The sequence below is a fragment of the Balaenoptera ricei genome, chromosome 10 (assembly GCF_028023285.1).
Source record: "Balaenoptera ricei isolate mBalRic1 chromosome 10, mBalRic1.hap2, whole genome shotgun sequence".
NCBI lineage: Eukaryota > Metazoa > Chordata > Mammalia > Artiodactyla > Balaenopteridae > Balaenoptera > Balaenoptera ricei.
Window position 1 is genome coordinate 3,645,309 of NC_082648.1, and position 17,389 is coordinate 3,662,697.

General features: G+C 55.9%; 1 protein-coding gene across 1 annotated transcript in view; it reads left to right on the forward strand.

The window, feature by feature from the left end:
• Window positions 1–7,655, forward strand: part of PRMT8 (protein arginine methyltransferase 8) — an 83,861-nt gene extending 76,206 nt beyond the window's left edge. The window contains exons 9-10 of the mRNA XM_059934410.1: window positions 6,221–6,342; window positions 7,087–7,655. Of these exons, the coding sequence (XP_059790393.1) occupies window positions 6,221–6,342; window positions 7,087–7,170 (206 nt within the window). The 3' untranslated portion in view covers window positions 7,171–7,655. The remainder of the gene's footprint in view (window positions 1–6,220; window positions 6,343–7,086) is intronic.
• The last annotated feature ends 9,734 nt before the right edge of the window (window positions 7,656–17,389 follow it).

Below are 17,389 nucleotides of genomic sequence, written 5' to 3' on the forward strand. Positions count from 1 at the left end.
GCTGCAAAAATAGTACATAGATTTCTGTGAACCGTAGACCCAGCTGCCTCCGCTGGTGGCATCTTCCATGACAGGAGTACGACATCCAGCTACACTTTTCTTGGAAACACAGGTCGGCTCGCACCATACACACTGCCCTCTGCTCCCTGTCTTTATTTAACCATGTGTCTTGGAGATGCCGCCATAGCTGCACGGAGATATATCCAATCTCTTTTTTTAAACAACTACCCGGGATTCCAATGTAGGCTGTGCCATTATTCACTGAACATTTCCATCGTTTTCTGCAGACCTGGGTCTCCCCACCGCTGGGCTCACATCTCATTAATCTCTGCCTTCTTAGCTCCTCCCAGCGGGGTGTGGCTCAGAGATTTCTAAACAAGTCTCTGTTCAATGCGTTTATGAAGCTAGGATTCCTGCCCTGAGCATGTGTTCATCCTGACCACTCATGGGAGGGCTTCCTGGGAATTGGGAGCTTGTCGCCGGGGCTGAGTGAGCGTGCAAGTGGCGGGGATAGGTGAGTTCTACCAGAATTTGAAGATATGATGATTCACTTCCTGAAGCCATGGTGCCAATGGTCTCTTTCACGTGGTGACAGTGATCCCATTTGATCATGTTGTTTAATCCTTCGTCTGTGTTGCCCAGTTTTCTGATACCTTGTTTGATGTATTTTACATCTATACAGATGAATGACACTGGGTCTGTAGATTTGTTTTCTTGTGATCTCTCGCTCTCTGACTTTGCCAGCAGAGTAATTCTGACCTCATAGAATAAGTTGGGGAGTGTTTCCTCCTCCTTTATCTGCTGGAAGAGTTTTTGAAGGATCAGTGATATTTCCTTTTTAAATGCTTGCTGGAATTCCTTAGTGAAGGCACCTGAGCCTGGAATTTTCTTGTGGGAAAGAACGGACAAGAGACTTCACCTAATCCCTCACAGAAGGGCTTTTTCCAGAGTTGGTGTCTCCTGACCATCAAGACCAGGGTCTTCTGGTCTCCATCAGCCAGGCCAGCGCTGGTGCCTCCTCATCCTGGGGAAGACCAGAGGGCCCCGATCCGGGTCACTGTCAGCTGCTACCCTCCCTACGGGAGCAGCAGACGAGCTTATCTTCTCGGTGGGTGCGCAGGAACAGCCAGCGGGGGGAAGGGATATTTTACCTGGACCTTGAAGGATGGGTGAGACTCAGCTTTGCAATGGGGAGGATTGGGGCAGTGAGGGCTGAGGAAGAGCCCGCTTGAGGACGGTGCCTGTGACTGGAGGCCAGGGATGGAGCCACGGTGGCTGGCTCTGCTTCCTCCATCCCTGGGTGATGCCTCCCCCAGGGCCCGCCCGGCTGCAGGTGATGGGAAAGTCAGGTGGCAAGGGTACTCTGGAAAGAGTTCTGTGTCTCTAAAGCCTGGGCTCCAGCCCCGTAGCTCCAGGCTGCGTTTTTCTTTCCCTGAGATGATCTGTTTCCGGTGGATGACAGTGTGGTTTTGGTCCAGCATGTAGCAGACGTCTTTACCATCTTGGCCATCTTTACCAGCTGGCATGGCTTTGGCAGTGGGCTTTACGCAGACCCTCTGCACTCTGACCAGCAAGGAAAGAATATTTCTGCTTTGTTTTTAAGGACCTCAGGTGCGCAGAATTAGATTAATCCTAATTCGTGGTTCATGACATACTACCATCGTGGGATCATGCACAGTTCACTTTTGGCTTATTTTTTAATTAATACAAGGGACACCTGTGAACTTGCCACCTAACTCAGTAATAGATTGTAAATAAAGTGTTATTAATTAGAATGTAATAGTAACTAGAATGCATTATTAACTAGAAGGTAATAATTCTAATTATAATTAGAATGTAAATACATTAGTTAATATCAAGAGATAAACTATTATTAATTAGAATGTAAATATTAACCAGAAATACATTATGAATAAATATAATATGATTATGCTTATAATTAGTAAATGCAAGTAAACTAATTCAGAGTCACATAATAAATCCCTGTGAGCTCACCATCTAACTCAAGGACTTAAATACTACCAATAGCTTTGCGGCTACCTGGATGGTCCCATCTTATCCCCTCCCGCCACATCGCCTCTAAATGAACATTATCCTGAATGTTCAGTTCCTTATCCCCTGCTATTTTAAAAAAGTTTTATCACGCGTATGTGTAGGCCTAAACAAGGTATCGTTTGGTCTCAGCTGGCTTTGAACTTCAGGCGAAGTGCAGCCAGCTGTAAGCGGCCCCTCCCCATCGGCCCCCAAGGTTTGCAGCTGCTCCGAGAGACCCACGCGAAAGCACGTCACGGACTGTGCAGCTTGAAAACAGTCCCCGTGAATGGCGCTGGTGTCTGCCTGCTGCGGCTCCGGGCAGAAGCCGCTGCAAACGGGCACAAGCACCCAGGGTTCCAGGCGGTGCCAGCACAGCTGCCCCGCCCCTTGGACACAGCCTCGGAGGGCGGGGTAGGCAATGGGAACTGGGCCCCCTGGGGCTACCGTGTAGCGGCTGGAAGGGCAGTACCCAGAGTAGAAGCAGGCCTGCGCTAAGTCCTAGTTTTTCCAGGAAGCCGCAAGGCAGGGCGATCAGGCCGTGGAGGTGGTCTTAAGTGAGCTCCTTTCCGGGCCTGGGGCTCATTATGAGTGAAATGACATGGTTGGACCTCGACTGCCTGGCAACGCCTTCCCAGCTTTGCCACCCTGTGACACTGAGCCATTTTCTCCGGTCAGAGAAGCTTCCTCATGCATAGTCTTTAATTCTCCAAAAAGCCTGTGAACCCCCTGGGGAACAGAATTACAAATTTACAGCTAGAAAAAGTATTAAATTCGAGAAAGAACTACCAGCCACTTAGCCACTGGGAAGAGAAAGAGGAAGCAGGATTCCACTCGCTCTCCAGAAGCACCAGGAAAACGCTTCCTGTGAGAGGCCCCAGCCATTTGTTCCACAGCCCCCTGTGCACCCCACCCCCATCCTCGGTCACAACTCCCACCGGACTTTATGGCCAGCTACCTGAGTGTCTTCTCACTTAGGCTGCAGGATCTCAGGGGGCAGGGCTGTATTGGCTGTTTTTCCCCACATTTAGGACCACATCAGGCACATGGCAGGCATCCTGAGTGGATGTCTGCTGAATGAATGCATGACTGAATGAATGCATGCATGAGTGAATGTATGAATGAGTGAATGAATGAATGCCTGAATGAGTGAATGCATGCGTGAGTAAATGTATGAATGAGTGAATGAATGAATGCCTGAATGAGTGTGTGAATGACAGTACAGTCATAACAAGGAAGCCTGAAAGCCACTTACACTATCTTGAAGGTTGTAGTTGGGGCAGAGCGGGAGGGAAAGTCTTGTCCACTGACCAGAACTCTGGATGTCGTGGTCCACAGTGATACTGAACGCTCACCCTTGTGCACAGCAACTTTCTGGAGAATCCCTAGAACATTCCAGACCACGACAATGAGGCAGCACCGCTTTACAGGCCAGAGCCATAGTTGATGGATAAATGAAATGATATACCACTTTCCACAATGATTAAATAACCACCTAATGCAATGGCTTAGCAATACCCTAACCTGGGCCTGCTATGTTACAGATAAGGGGACCATATAATTCATCTTTCAAATGAGGACACTTTGAGAGTGAAAGGGAGAGGAAAACGGTCCTGGGCACAGCAGGAGGCTGGTCACGCTCAGTGTGTCCTTTCCCCTTCCCATCACCTATCCTCACAGTCCCTTGGGAGATAAACTTTCTGCAGATGCAGAAAATGAGCCCCAGGGTCACAGTGCAAATGCATGGCAAAGTGGAGACTGGACACTGGGCCTACTGTTGCCTAATTAAATGTCCCTTCCACTGATAACCCACCCAAGAGATGTATTAGATGTAAATGATTGAGTCTGCACAGCAACTGGCTGTGTATCTGCAACACCTGGGGGGAGACTTTTACGTCTCAGCAAGCCTGCCCCCATCTCACACCCCAGAATTACTGAATTCAAATCTCTAGACTAGAGTCAGAACATCTGAATTGTCATCAACTTCTCCTGGACACGTTGATGGAGAACCTGCATTGAGAAAACTGCTTTAGCAATGAGTCCGTGGACCCATCATGGAAATGAGATGTTTGGGGAAGTTCTTAGCCTTTTGATGTTGATGTCAAGGGGAAATATCACTCTCCTCCAACCCAAGGCTGGTGTCTTTTGGGGGACCAACATCAGAGGTGGACTTCTGGGCTCGCTGGCTGGCAGAGCTGAGCCAGGGAAGTCTCTGGGAGTCTCACAGGCATCTGATTAGGAGGCAGAAGGAAGCTGCTGGAATCTCCTTGCCTGAAGGTCTTTAAGAACAGGAGAGACACCTGTCTGGGTTGGCGTGGGTGGCAGCGGGGGTGAGAGTGCTGTCAGTCACACGCTGCCATTCTCTGCGCACCCCGGAGACGATCTTTTGACGATTCGTTTAGATGTCGTTGGAAGGGAAGGTGCTGGGAGCAGGTGGGCTTCGCCTGTGAACCACAGTATGCCTTGGAGACCAGGAAGGCCGGTGTGTTTGGGGATCCAGGATCCGGGCGGCACAGACTCTATGTTCATGACCCTCCTTCAAGCCCTTCCAGATCCTCCCCTCCACTAGACCTTGAGTTTGCATCGATTTCCTAAATGCACACATCGAAGGCTACTCGAGTATCCAAACCACTGACATTTGATCAAGCTAGTTCATTGCAAAGGACACAGACAGACAGACTCTTCATCACCATTAAAATAGATCTTGGGGTTTGAACAATCTTGGTCTGACTGGGCATAAGATAAATCCCCAGTCAGGTTTTGTGTGAACTCCTCCGGGCTGGACCGCAGGTGTGCATACGGTCGTGGGACAGCCCCAATCCTTCCTGTGATTCAAACTCTGCCTTCTAGTGATTCTCAGGGCCTAGCCTTTGTTCCAAAGCCATCTCTAAGGCCACATATAAGTCTTTCCATGTGACAGCCTTTGAAGTATTTGAAAGGCAAAGGCACTTATTACATCCTCCCTAAGTCTTCCCACCTTTAGCTCTGGTCCTAAGCAAAGAGGGAATCAGTGTTAAGGAGTCCTGCATCCTGGTGGAGGGCGGTAAGAGCCTTGAAGGGCAAGAGGAACTGACTGTAAGACGGGTTCTTCTACAACCCTTAGGCTCCAAAGCCGCAATGTCACCGAACACCTCTGGGTAACTTGAAGTGTCACAACACGCCCCCTCTGGGGCTTTTTACCGTCGTTCATTTATTCGGTACTCACAGACCTAGCAAGGGTGGTGACGGGCTCTGAGGATAGAGCAGTAAGCAGACCCCGGCCCTCACGGAGATTGCAGTCTTGTGGAGGACACAAACACGTAAAAAGAGACAGAGACGGTTATGCAGGGGCATGACAGCTGCCGTGGTAACATAAGCCCAGGGTGCCCTTAATCCAGCTGGGTCAGGCAAGGCTTGCCCAAGGATGTGACCTTGAAGAATGAGGAAGGGCTGGTGATGAGGGACGGAAGAGTGTCCCAAGGACGGCTGCTGCTGAGGAAGGGGGCCCATAAGACAGGACCCCTCATCTAGTTGTAGAATTTGTAGTGTGCCCAGAGGGATGGATGGGATTTCATGGCAAATACAGGGGAGGGGAGGTGCAAGCCTCAGTGTGGCTTTGGATCATGCATGAGATGTGGGTCCGTGGAATGAGAATCATCCCCAATTTCTATTCATCCAGGTAGGAAGGCACGGCTGAAACCCCAGGGCAGGCCTGGGCCAAGGGAACTAGGATTGGTTTTAGGACAGAGAGGCAGGCAGGGAAAGCTATTTGTAGGATTGGGGTATCAGTGGAATTGGCGAAACTGGCTTAGCCGTGGAGTTGGCATGAACGGTGTCATTTAAGGGGCGACAGGATGCACCACCCTCCAAATCTCTCCCCTACAATGTCTGAAAGTCTTCACTCTGTTGAACTAATGAAAAGCAGTGGCACTGTGAGATGCGTGTATTAATGCCGCCCCTTGTATGACTCTGTGATATCAGCTTGCTTCTCTTCTGGTCCCCAGCGAAGACCCGCAGTCCCGAGGCGGGGGGGCTTGACCCCGGGAGGAGTCCCTGGGCTGAGCGGGGCGTCCTGCGGGCTAGGAGCAGGCGCAGGGGCTGGGTGCCTGACCCAGCGAGAGTGCTAGCTGGGGTGTTCAGCAGCGTCCGGGCGGGGTCCCGGCCCCTCTGGAGACGTCTCCTCTAACTCCTCCTCCTTGTCATCCTTCAGCCCCTGACGCCCCCTACACCCACTGGAAGCAGACTGTCTTCTACTTGGAAGACTACCTCACTGTCCGGAGGGGGGAGGAGATCTACGGGACCATATCCATGAAGCCAAATGCCAAAAACGTGGTGAGTGCTGAGGCAGCCTCTGTGAGGCCGGGGTCAGAGAGGAGGAGGGACCCCGGGGGCCGGCTTCCAGGGAGCTGCCAGGACCCGCTCACTCGCCCGGGTGCCTCGCTGCCGTGGGCACAACCAGAAAAGTTACAGGGGGAGTGGTAGGAAGGCGGGTTTGGATGGGATGGCCTCCTTCAAGGACTCCCACCTGGACCCCTTAAGACTGGGGAACTGGAGCCTTTCTGTAGGGCACCCTGGGGACCCTCCCAGCCGTGAGGACAGCTTCCCGCCCTTGGTGGGAGGTGTTTTGAGAACAGAGGCTGTGGCCATGGACTTTGCCTCATTTAGGACCAGCTGAGCCAGGAAAGAACAGTGTGTGGTGGCTTGGAAGACCAGGTTTGCACTCCTCAGGCTGGCCTGGGGGGCTGGAGGCCGTGTGAGTCTTTCTGAGCCCCCCTGGGGTGCGGGCACGTGCCGGGCAGGCGCCGAGGGTGGGAGACTCAACCGCCCCACTTCTCCCGGGATGAAACCAGAGGGAACATCTGTGTATTCTAACAGGAAGGACTTAGGTTAGAAATCAAAGGCCTTCCCGTGAGGGTAACGAGGCACCGGAAGAGGCTCCCGAGGACTGGTGGTGGGGAGTGGCGTCCTGAGCTGGAAAACCCTAGCGGCGCAGAGGCGCCCGGCCCTCTGCCTGCGGGGAGGGGGGCGGTCCCCGCCTCCTTCCGCGCTGACGCCCTGGCTCCTCCTTCCTTGCAGCGAGACCTCGATTTCACAGTAGACTTGGATTTTAAGGGACAGCTGTGCGAAACATCTGTATCTAATTGCTACAAAATGCGTTAGCACACGTGGGAGGCTGCAGAGAGCGAGCGAGCACGGAAACTCACCTCCATCTGAGGCGCCGCCACAAGGGACCCTGTTTGCAGGACTACACGCTCCCAACCGGAGTCTGACACTCTGCCCTTGAGATTGGTGAACTCAGCCGGCCTCCTGAGGGCCCTGCCACTGGACAGAGGGCCTCCAGCTCCTCGGCTCTGCTCTGGGGGCCCTTCTCAGAGGCTCTGTCGTCCCGACAGAGAGCCACGGCCAGCGCGGCAGCCGGGCCCCGATGGAGGAGTCCACGCGTGTCCCCATCGTCCTCCTTAACCGTGACTCTCGGACCTTCAAGTTTTGCATGCTGCAGGCATCTAGGACAGATCGCTTCACTAGACCCTGGAGACTAGCGTCTTTGATAGCATAAGGCAGACTCTGTGCGCGCGGCGGTGCGCGTGCGCGTGCGCGGACAGCATACCTATTAGTTCCTTTACCCGGCACGCTGGTATGTGCTTGCAGATACAGCCAAGCGGCAACGTCTGTGTTCATCCAGGGCTGTGTGCGTGTGTGCGTGCGCGTGTGTGCGTAGAATATATATTACTCTCAGAGGAGATTCTGTTGCTTTCGAATAGGAATCTGTTTTGTGATGAGTTCTCCCCCTTCCCCACCCCTTCCCAGCTATGAAATGTCCTCTGTACTAGCTCCGGTCTCCTTTTGACTAGACTGTGGCTCCGAACCCTGGACATAGGACCATGCACTCCGTGGGCGCTCAATAAATGCACATGAGAGCGAAGCGATGGGGCGGCTGTGTTCTCGGCGCTCTGGGCAGGGGGGCGGGAGGAGGTCAGAGGCCACAGTGGAACAGAAGATCCAATCGTGCTGCTCCCAAAAGGAAGGTAGCTCCTTGGTAAAGGGAGCCTTGAAGCTAGGACCAGTCCAAGGGCTTCTCCCTTGTGACCCTCAGGGGTGGGAGGAGAGTCCTGCAGCTGGGGTGGGGGGACATGAGTGAACCTCGAGTGCTCCGGAATGGGAGGCAACGTGTAGCCTGGAGAGAGGCCAAGGTCGGGGCGGGAAAGGCTGGGAGGGTCCAGAGGAAGCAGGAGATGGTAGCTGAGCTCACGGTCCTGGGCTGCTAGTGTGAGACTAGGGCCGGGTCTGAGGGCAAGGCCGGTGGAGGGACGGTCCAGGGCGTGGTGGTGGACAGTCTCGTTCCTGCTCCCTCACCCCATTACTGGCTGCCTAGGTGGGTGTCTGCCCTGGCCTGCACCCTCCCCATCAATGGGATGCCCCCCCCCCACGTCTTGAATAGGGCACCCACGGAGCCCAAGTGAAAGAACTTGGGTCCTGGAGGTGACATCCTAGGTTCTACGGAAGCTCCCTTCCCCAGAGTGGTTGCTAAATCTCCAGTTCCCAAAACGATTTCTGCCCTGCCATCTCTACCCCTTTAGACTCTGGTCCCATCGTGGAGAGGGCAGAGCCAGATGGGGGCCTGCCGGGTCAGCAGAGGCCTGGGATTCTTCGAAGGCCCAGAATGTTCCCTCCTTGAGAAGGAGCAGAAGGTGTGAGCTACTGCAGGGGCCTCAGGGAGGTGCCTGGTGACCCCTGATGCCCTCCCGGGCTGGAGAGAGCCCCGGGCAGGCAGAGCTGGTCCTCCGGCAGGGGTGCCTCATCCCATTGTCTGCAGGTCACACACTGTGATTGCATTTGCCATCCGGCTCCGAGGGGCAGGTGTGCCCTGGACCAGGCAGGGCCTCTGGAGTTCTTCACCCGTCCCCGTTCCCCCCTTGCTGCTCCAGGGCTCAGCCGCGGCAGGAATGAGACCTCTGTGGTCGGGATGATCACGCGATGAAAAGATGGGGCCTCACCCATGCGCAGGGACCAGACCAAGCTGCCTTGAGGATTCAGTTGCCGAGGGGCCTGAGGGCTGCGTCTTTGGTGTGGGAAGGAGCGAGCCAGGCCGGCCCAGGCCGTGGGCGTCCAGGCCCGGCTCTGCCTCCCGTGCTCTGTGGCCCCAGTGAGTGCTCTCCACACTGTGTCCCCGGAGCCCTGGGGCCTGTGGGCCGTACCGGGGTCGGTGGGCAGGGCTCTGGTCCCCCTCCCCAGATTCACCAAAAGAACAATTCTTCCCTTCTCTGTTTTTATATATTACTAAAAATGATAAAGAAATGAAAAGGAACCGAGACCAAACCAAGGACCTTAGAAAATGGCTCACGCAGGCGACCCTCAGTCCACCTGGCCCTGACGCCCTGAGGTCAGCCATCCCCTGGGGTCTCTCTCTGCTCTTCTCCCCTACCCACCAGCCCTGTGCAGTTTCACCCAAAGGGCTTTCTTCGGCCCCAAAGCAGCCTTTGGGTCTCGGCTGGATGCCCACCTCTTGCCCCAGAACAATATTTCCCCTTGCTTGCATCTTTATCTCCTGCCCCCATCAGCTCTGGAATATTCTCCCTGGACCTGTCATCACTCAGAAAGGGGACAGGCTCTGTGGGAAGCTAGGGAGGCTTGGTCTGGATTTTACAAGGCGGCTCCTAGCTCTGAGGACGCCCCGCTTGGCAGGCAAAGTGGGTTTCAGTCCCCACCGGCCCCATGGCCCCGTGCTCCTGTGCAGTGTACAAGCTGCATAACGGTGCACAGAGGCCCTGGGAGGGGCTGTGGGGAGCCCGCAGAGCCCTTGTTTGTTTCCCTCCAGCTGGTGTAAGGCTGTCCTGAGTTTCAGTTCTGAGCCAATCATGCTTTCCTTTAGAGACCTGTCGGGGGGAAACTCCTAGGCTTGGTCCAAGTGTGGTAACAGAATCTCTGTAGGATGGAAATGTGAAGTGTTTGGTTTGGTTTGCTTTCTGGTTATTCTTTAGCTTCCAAGACAGGCAGTCTCACCTGTGTCATGTTCCCTGGGAGAGACACTCAGGTGCTGGGAAGACAGGGGGCCCATTTAGAGGCGGTGGATGTAGCTGACAGAGCCCACAACAGGGAGATGCAGAGCAGGCCTCGGCTGGCCTGTAGGTGGGTGTCCTGGGAATGGCAGTGCCCGGGAAAATGACAACCGACTCCAGTGGCAGTGGCCCCTGCCCTTTCATTGCCCTCTGGCATCTGCATATGTGTTGGCTTCCCCGAAGCCCTGGGAGTTGGGCACGGAGGCCCTGCCCACATTGGTAGCTGAGCCTCTGGGCCCTGGGGGGAGGAGGAGTGGGGTCCTGGGGGAGCTGGGCCCCCATCTCCACACCTGCTCACGTGTCCTCTGCTGCCCTGCTCAGTCCTCTGCATCTCTGGCTGGGGAGGCCTCTCTTTGTAGCTAGAGACAAACACAGTGCAAATCGTGGAAGGCTTTTGTCCACATGTTTTGGACAAGAAAAATAGAGAAACTTAATCGGGGAGAACAGTGAGTGCATTAAAAGAAGGAAGGGGGTTGAGGAAGAACGGGGGGTCCCCCAGAGGGCACGCGAGGGGAACCCTTTAGTGGGAGTCGGGGAGCCCCTGGATTCTGCCCATCCCTGGGCAGGGAGCCCATCCAGCTTTGGAGAATTCCGTCCATGGCCAAATCCCACATGGCCACCAAGAGCCAGCAAGGTTGATGACCTTCCGGGAGCTCTGGGCATTTGGGAGCTGCAGGCGTTCCTGACACCCCTGGGGGCCGGGCGGGGAGGCCCAGGCTGGGCAAAGGCCCAGCAGTATTTCGGGCCTCTCCAGTCACCAGACGAGGAGCGGGCACCCCCGCGGCCTCCCCCGGGCCCCGGGGCTTCAGCACCTGCCACCCTGGCGCCTTGCTCTCCTCCTGGGCTGCAGGAGTGACGTCTGGAGGGTGTGGAAGAGCACCACGGCCCCCTCCCTCCTGCCCGTGGGAGCGCCGCAGTGGGACTGTCATCTCCCCTGATTCCGTGGGAAATAAGCAGTGTCTGCTCTGAGCACGTTCGGGACGGGATGAGGGCTCAGCTCAACAACAGGGTGCTGCGGAGACCACTTCACTCGTGAAAACGGTTTTTCCCTGACTCTGCCTCTTTCTTTTTTCCTTCCTTCCTTCCTTGACTGTACCCGACTCAGTAGTGACTTTCTCCGTGTCCCTCTCTTCCCTCTCTGGGGAATTTCTCCCTTCCGTCCCACCCCACTTCTCCCCAGGCCTGCAGCCGCGGTGCCCCTTTCGTGGTCTTATTTGGCCTGGATTGTTCATGGGCCCCTCTGCGCTTGCTCTGAGGTCCACTGCAGGCTTGGACTTCCCCGCTAGACCACAAGCTCCAAGGGCAGAGATCTGCCTCTTTCTGCCGGAGTTTCGCCTGGACAGAATGGGGGTGCAGGTGGGAGGAACAAGGCAACAGTGGACCAGCTTGACTCCCGCGGAATGTGCCCTGGAACTACTCAAGGACCCCTAGGCTCCTGTCCCTGCGATCTGTGCCCCTCGGGGGATGCCCGTCTCCCCTTTGCCAGGCCCCACCTGGTCCCCTCTCGGCAGCCTTCCTCTCCTCTGGGCACCACACCCGGTACTGCACCGATAGGCCCAGCCTGGTTCCAGACCTCAGTAACGGAACGAAATTAAGCCAGACCTCTCAGCCCATCCCCATGCCTCGGGCGGTCACCTGGTCAAGCGCCTGTCCCTGGCCTACTGGCCAGCTCAGATCCTTGGGCTTCTGCCCCGCCTCGTCTTCCGTCTTGAGGTCCCAGGTCCCACATAGGACAGGAGCCCCGTCTTGTTTTCACAAACCCCCCTCTCGACTACCTGGAGGGTCCCCAGCCTGGTTTCTGGAGTCTTCTTCCTGAAGACAGTTTCTTCTGGATCCCCGCCCCCTGCCTGGCGTCTTGAATGGCACCTGCCTGCAGGCCTGGTTTCTGAGCGCAGCCCCACCTGTGACGCATCCTACCTTACACGCTTGGGCGTGTGGGGCCCAGACCCGTGGCCTGTGGTCCTGTGACCGCTGGGAGGAGTCTGGCTTCCTGGGGATGGGAGATCACCTCACACCTGTCTGACCACACCGGATGTGCCCGGCTCACGTCCAGAGCCTCCGAGGCCGCTCTGCCCCCGTCCTGTTGGAAACAGCCCATGTTCAGCTGAGCCTCAGACACAGCCTGCTCAGTGAGCAGAAATTCAGCCAACAAACGTGTATCGGAAACGGCATGGGCTCCAGGCACTGGTAACAGAGCAGAGTCTGCGGCACCGTGCCTGCCCTTGGGGCTCCAGGTACGCACTGCGGGCTGGTCAGTCTCTGGGTGGGCGGGGCCTGCGCTTGCCCCAGAACTGAGAAGCGGGGTCCCTCAGCCGTCCTCCCTGACCACCCCACCTCTCCCCCGTCCCCTGCAGTCTTGGCCCCCTCAGCAGGGGACACAAGCTGTGTCCAGGTGGTGGGGGAGGGGGGCCTGATCTGCTCTAGAGAGCGACCCTGCTGAATTTCCCTGCTCTCTGCAAAGTGCCCACGGCGGCCCTGCCTGTCACTTTCAGAGAAGGCCCGGAGCCCTTCCTGTGCCCTAGCGATAGGTCATCTCTCACCGCAGAGGTGAAGAGGGTCTTTACCAACCTCTAGGCTGTAGCCAATGACTCGGCCTCAAGAGAAGCCAGAGCACACGGGGCAGAGGAAACCCCTAGGGTGCTGGGTCAAGGACCCAGGCCCCTGCGGTCCCCACCTCCTAAGGCAAGCGTCCATCCCTGGATGACTCTGCCAGATGACGGAGGTTTGGAGCCAAAGGACCCGGTCGAATCCCAGCACTGGCGCTTAAGTAACCACGTGAGTCTGGGCCAGGTAAGACTGAAAGGAGGTAACACGGATGAAATGAAAGAACTAGAAAACACGTTTGGAAATGGAAAGTACAATGGAAATTCCAGTTATGGTTACTATAGTAATAACATTTCTGCCTGCATTCCAACCCTGTCATTGAGAAGCACGGCTGGGTGCCAGCGCCTGAGGCCCGTGGGCCTCTGAAGGTCCTGGGGAAGCAGCAGGCACCGCCACCCACGGTCAGCAGCTGGCTAGGCCCTGGGGCTGCAGGCTGAGGCCCAGGGTTCGGGGACAGTACTGCAGGCGACACACGTGTAGAGTTTTGCCAAAAGCCTTGGGCAGGAGCGGCCCGCTTTGTGGCTCTGCTCATTAGCTCGTTAAAGGCTTCCCACGTGGCTTGCTGTGGTCTTGATGTTTGTCACCCAGCCCTTTGGCAGGCAGCGACCGCCTGGCACCAAGACACATGTGGCCTTCCATTAGAACTAAAAGCTCCTCAATTACTGAGATGCCACAGCCCCACCTGGGGTGCTCCGGGCAGGGCCTTCCCTTGTGGCTCTCTCTACCTGCATTTCTAAGAACCTCCTGGTGACCTTGAGACCCAGCTGGCCTCGGGCCTCAGCTGCATCCTGGAGAAGCACAGTAGGAATCTGCAGCATTCACTTCACCTTGGAATTCAACTCACGCTGCTTTTCCCAGGAAAAGTCATATTTGGTTTGGGTCAATAACATATTCAGTTCCTATAATGGGGACACCTATTCTCTTTGATGGCTAGAGTGAGAGACTCAGAAGTACATTCTGGGAACCAGCAAGAGAGAGGAGGCGGGGACCAGTAAGACCAGTCAAACCCATCTTGACTGCAGTAACAGCCACAGAAATGCTCCAGAGCTGTCTGGCTACACTGAACAGAAAATAACCGGCCGAGGATGGCTTGGCACCCACGCCTAAGCTGGGAGCCACCTCCAGGTAACAGGTGGCAGTGTGTCTCCTTCCCCTGCCAGGTGGGTCTTCCACGTTTGGTGATCACACAGGATTCCTCACCTTCCTCAACACGGTGGCTCCGGTTCTGGTCCCAGTTGGACCCAGGAGAGCTACGTGAGGAGCCTCTTCCAGTTTCCTCATTCCATAAACTTGTCTCGGTACCTCCTGGGTAGCAGACACTATGCCAGGCCCTGGGAATAGAGCAGAGAACAAAGCAGACGCCAGGAACAGACGCTCCACAAGAGTGATACATATTACGAGGGACTGTTAGGAGATCAAGAGAGCCTCTCTGAAGATATGACTTGAAAACTTGAAAAAGCAGAAGAGGAGGGGAGAGTAAGGGAGAGAGAGGTGGGGGATGCGTGCATAGGCAGAAACGGCAGGTGCGAAGGCCCCGCCCAAAGGAGTCCACACAGGGAGGCACGTGTGAAAAGCAGAGCAGAGCAAAGGAAAAGGCCGGGGCTGGGGGAACGGGGAGAAGGGAGGCCTGGGAGGCAGCCGGGGTCCGCGGTCGAGAGCCTGTGGCCACGTCAAGGAGACTTTTTCCTCGGTCACTGGAGCTTTTATCAGGAAAGTGACAGGACAAGGTTTGCAGGCCACACGTGCTCTCAAGCTAATGAACTCAATTTGGCAGTCGCTTCCCCTGGAAAATGGCAATAGACTTAACTTATTGCCTATTTCAGAAAATCAGCCACAGAAGATGTACACGCAAAGTACACCCGACAGAACCCCTAGGAGCCCCGGGTGGAGGGTGGAGAGGAGGCGCCTCCGGATGCTGGTGCGGAAATTGGCCGGAGTGCAGACGGCTGCCTGGTAGGACTGCCTCTCCCCAACACGGAGGCGCAAAGGGGCAATCTGTGCAGCTCTGAGATGGTTTGCATCTTCCTTTCTGGTGTCGGGTCGTACTGTTCTTCCCACAAGGACGGCTCGGGGGATGTAATTGTCTGGGGGGCAGGAGGGCGCGTAGGGTCCGCACCAGGCCGATGTGTGTGCCGGGATAGTTCAGCTGCCTTCAAGCCCCAGGCGGCTGTTTCCAGGGGACCGTGATGCGTGGCATCACTTTCCACTCACAGAGCGTATTCCTGAAGCATCTTTCAGAGTCTCCATGGGTCGTAATGGGTTTCTGATGTTATGACAATTGCTTTCTGGCCACGGTTGGTTAGCTCGGTTGGACGGAGCTTGAAGCCAAAGACACAGGCTTCTCAGGCTCCCACTCAGCTTCACAGTCATGGATGACACCTTGAACTCCAGCCAGCCTGAACAGACCTGGGGCTGTAGCCCGGCTCCTGCAGCCAGTGGCTGAGACCCGCAGCGAGGTGCTGGAATTGCTCGTTCCCGTGTGAAACCTTCCCTGTTAGATGGCATCATGATCACACCTCTGTCCCAGGCTGTTGCGAGGGTTAGATGAGATAGTACTCGACGGCCGGGAACGCATCCTGCGCGGTGAGACGGTAGCTCCCTGCTCTCAGAGCTGAGGGTCCCAGGCAAGAATGTGCAGGCGCCCCTGGGAGGGAGAAGCCCCTCCAGGCAAAGCCTCTGCCCACAGTGGGTCAGAGTGCTTGCTTCCTGGGGCCAAGGGCACACGATCCACCGTTGCCTGGAGATTCTGAAGGAAGCTTGAGGATGCCCGGATTAGAGACGGGGTGGCAAGTCAGAGCAGGGCCAGGGCTTGGGGGACCTCAGGCTGTTAAATGGGACTCACGCCACCCGCCACGTGGTGCAGTTGGAGCCAGAGCGCACACCTGCCCGTGGTGGTAGGCCCCCGCGGTGTCGTCACGGAGGACCCGCGGTCCCCTCACGTGGGAGGAGCCTGAGGCACAGTGGAGTGCACGCTCCGGGCTGGAGGACCGCATTCAAACCCCGATTCTCCCATAACCTCCCGGCTGCGTGACCTGCAGCTTCTCCACCCCAGTTTTCTCTACCTGCACACTGGCGGTAACCTGTCGCCTTCCTCAGAGGACGGTGGTGGAGCTAAGTGGGACCCGTGCCCGGGACGAGGGGAGCTGGCATGGGTTTGCTGTCATGACTGTGGTTGCAGCTGTGGCTCTGACCTGGGTCCACTTGAGCCCCTCCAGGGCTGGGACACACAGCCCCGCGGAGCCCCGCCTGGCTCCCTGCATCTCTGGGCGGATGTGTGCCCAGGCGTGGTACCCTGCTGTATTGTCAGCGTCTGTTTTTGTGCCTCCCTCGATGGTGATCTCCTGGAGGGCAGGTTTGTATCTCACTTGTGTTTGCGTTGTGTCGAGTACAGACCCCGCCCATCATAGGTCTTCTAGGTGTTGGGGAATATTTACCAAATGAGCCGATGACGGCTTATGGTCAGCACAATCCCTGCTAGGCCTCCGTGTTTGTTCTCACCTATGAAAGGAAGGTGCTAGCCTAGAGCCACCCAGCTGAAGAAGCTGTGATTTCCTGCTTCTGCGACTCTATGCCTCTTATTTTGTGACCCTGGACTCAGAGTTTTCCAAGGAGATCCTGCCCCAGACTTTTTAGTGGGGAGAGTAGAACGGCTGCTGGGCCGTCAGGGGTCAGGGTGAGAAATAAAGGCTCGAGGGGGAAACAAGTTCCCGCCAGGACTGCAGCATGACATCACGGCGACTTTGCCAACGTGCAGCAGAGTGGGCGGTGGGGACCAGGCTGCCAGGCCCCTCGAGGCTCTCGGCTCCGTTATTAGTCTGTGACTCTGCTGAGCTGGGACTGCCTCTTGGAAAATCATTTTAATAACTGAGCGGAAATGGAATTAAGGATACGGCTGCCAGCTGGCCAGGGCTGGGTGACGCTCATCCAGCGGGGTGTTAATTCAGCTCTGCTAATATTGCCTATTGATTATCTCTGATCAGATTCCCTTCAAGCACCACTCCTACAGTGTGTTCCTAACGAGTGCGCCTTTGGAGAGGTGGGCTTCTGCAGAAGGTGAGGGGACCAGAGGGGGAAGTAGTGCTGGGCAGGCATCGGGGATCAGGGGAGGGCTGGGAGAGATGACCAGTAGATGCGATCACATCTAAGCAGCGATCTGGCCCCGGACTTGAGGTCCTAGGTTGGATGAGTCCCAGCTGTGCTCTGGAGGAGTTCTTCATGCTTCCACAGAGAGAAAATGGTCCACGGAGGGTGTCACAGAAGAGACTAGTCAACTCCGAAGTGCCAGGTACTCGTGGGTTTTCTGTTACTCTCTTCCAACCCACAGACCACAGCTAGGTTTGATTACTCCTGATTGTGGAGGGAACTGTGGCCTGGGCAATTCCAAGCAGTGGATGATACAAAATTTAATTTTTCTGGCTTGAGGTCTGCAGTGTGTAATCCCCAAGCCCCAACTTCATTCTGAGAAATCCCCTTTGCTAAGGCTCTCTGGATTTAGTTGGAAAAACGTCAAGTAAAAATTCAACTAAGTTGGAGATTTAATGACTTAAAGTACGGGGCGGGGACGTACTGGGGAGCGCGGATGCACACGGACCTTGGGAAGGCCAAGGCTGACGGCACGGCGGCTAGTGGACACGTGCGGACCATGGCGAGAGCTGAGCTTGGTTGGTTCTGAGGTTTTCCTTCCGCCCCTCTCCTCACCACACCTGGCCTCTCTCACT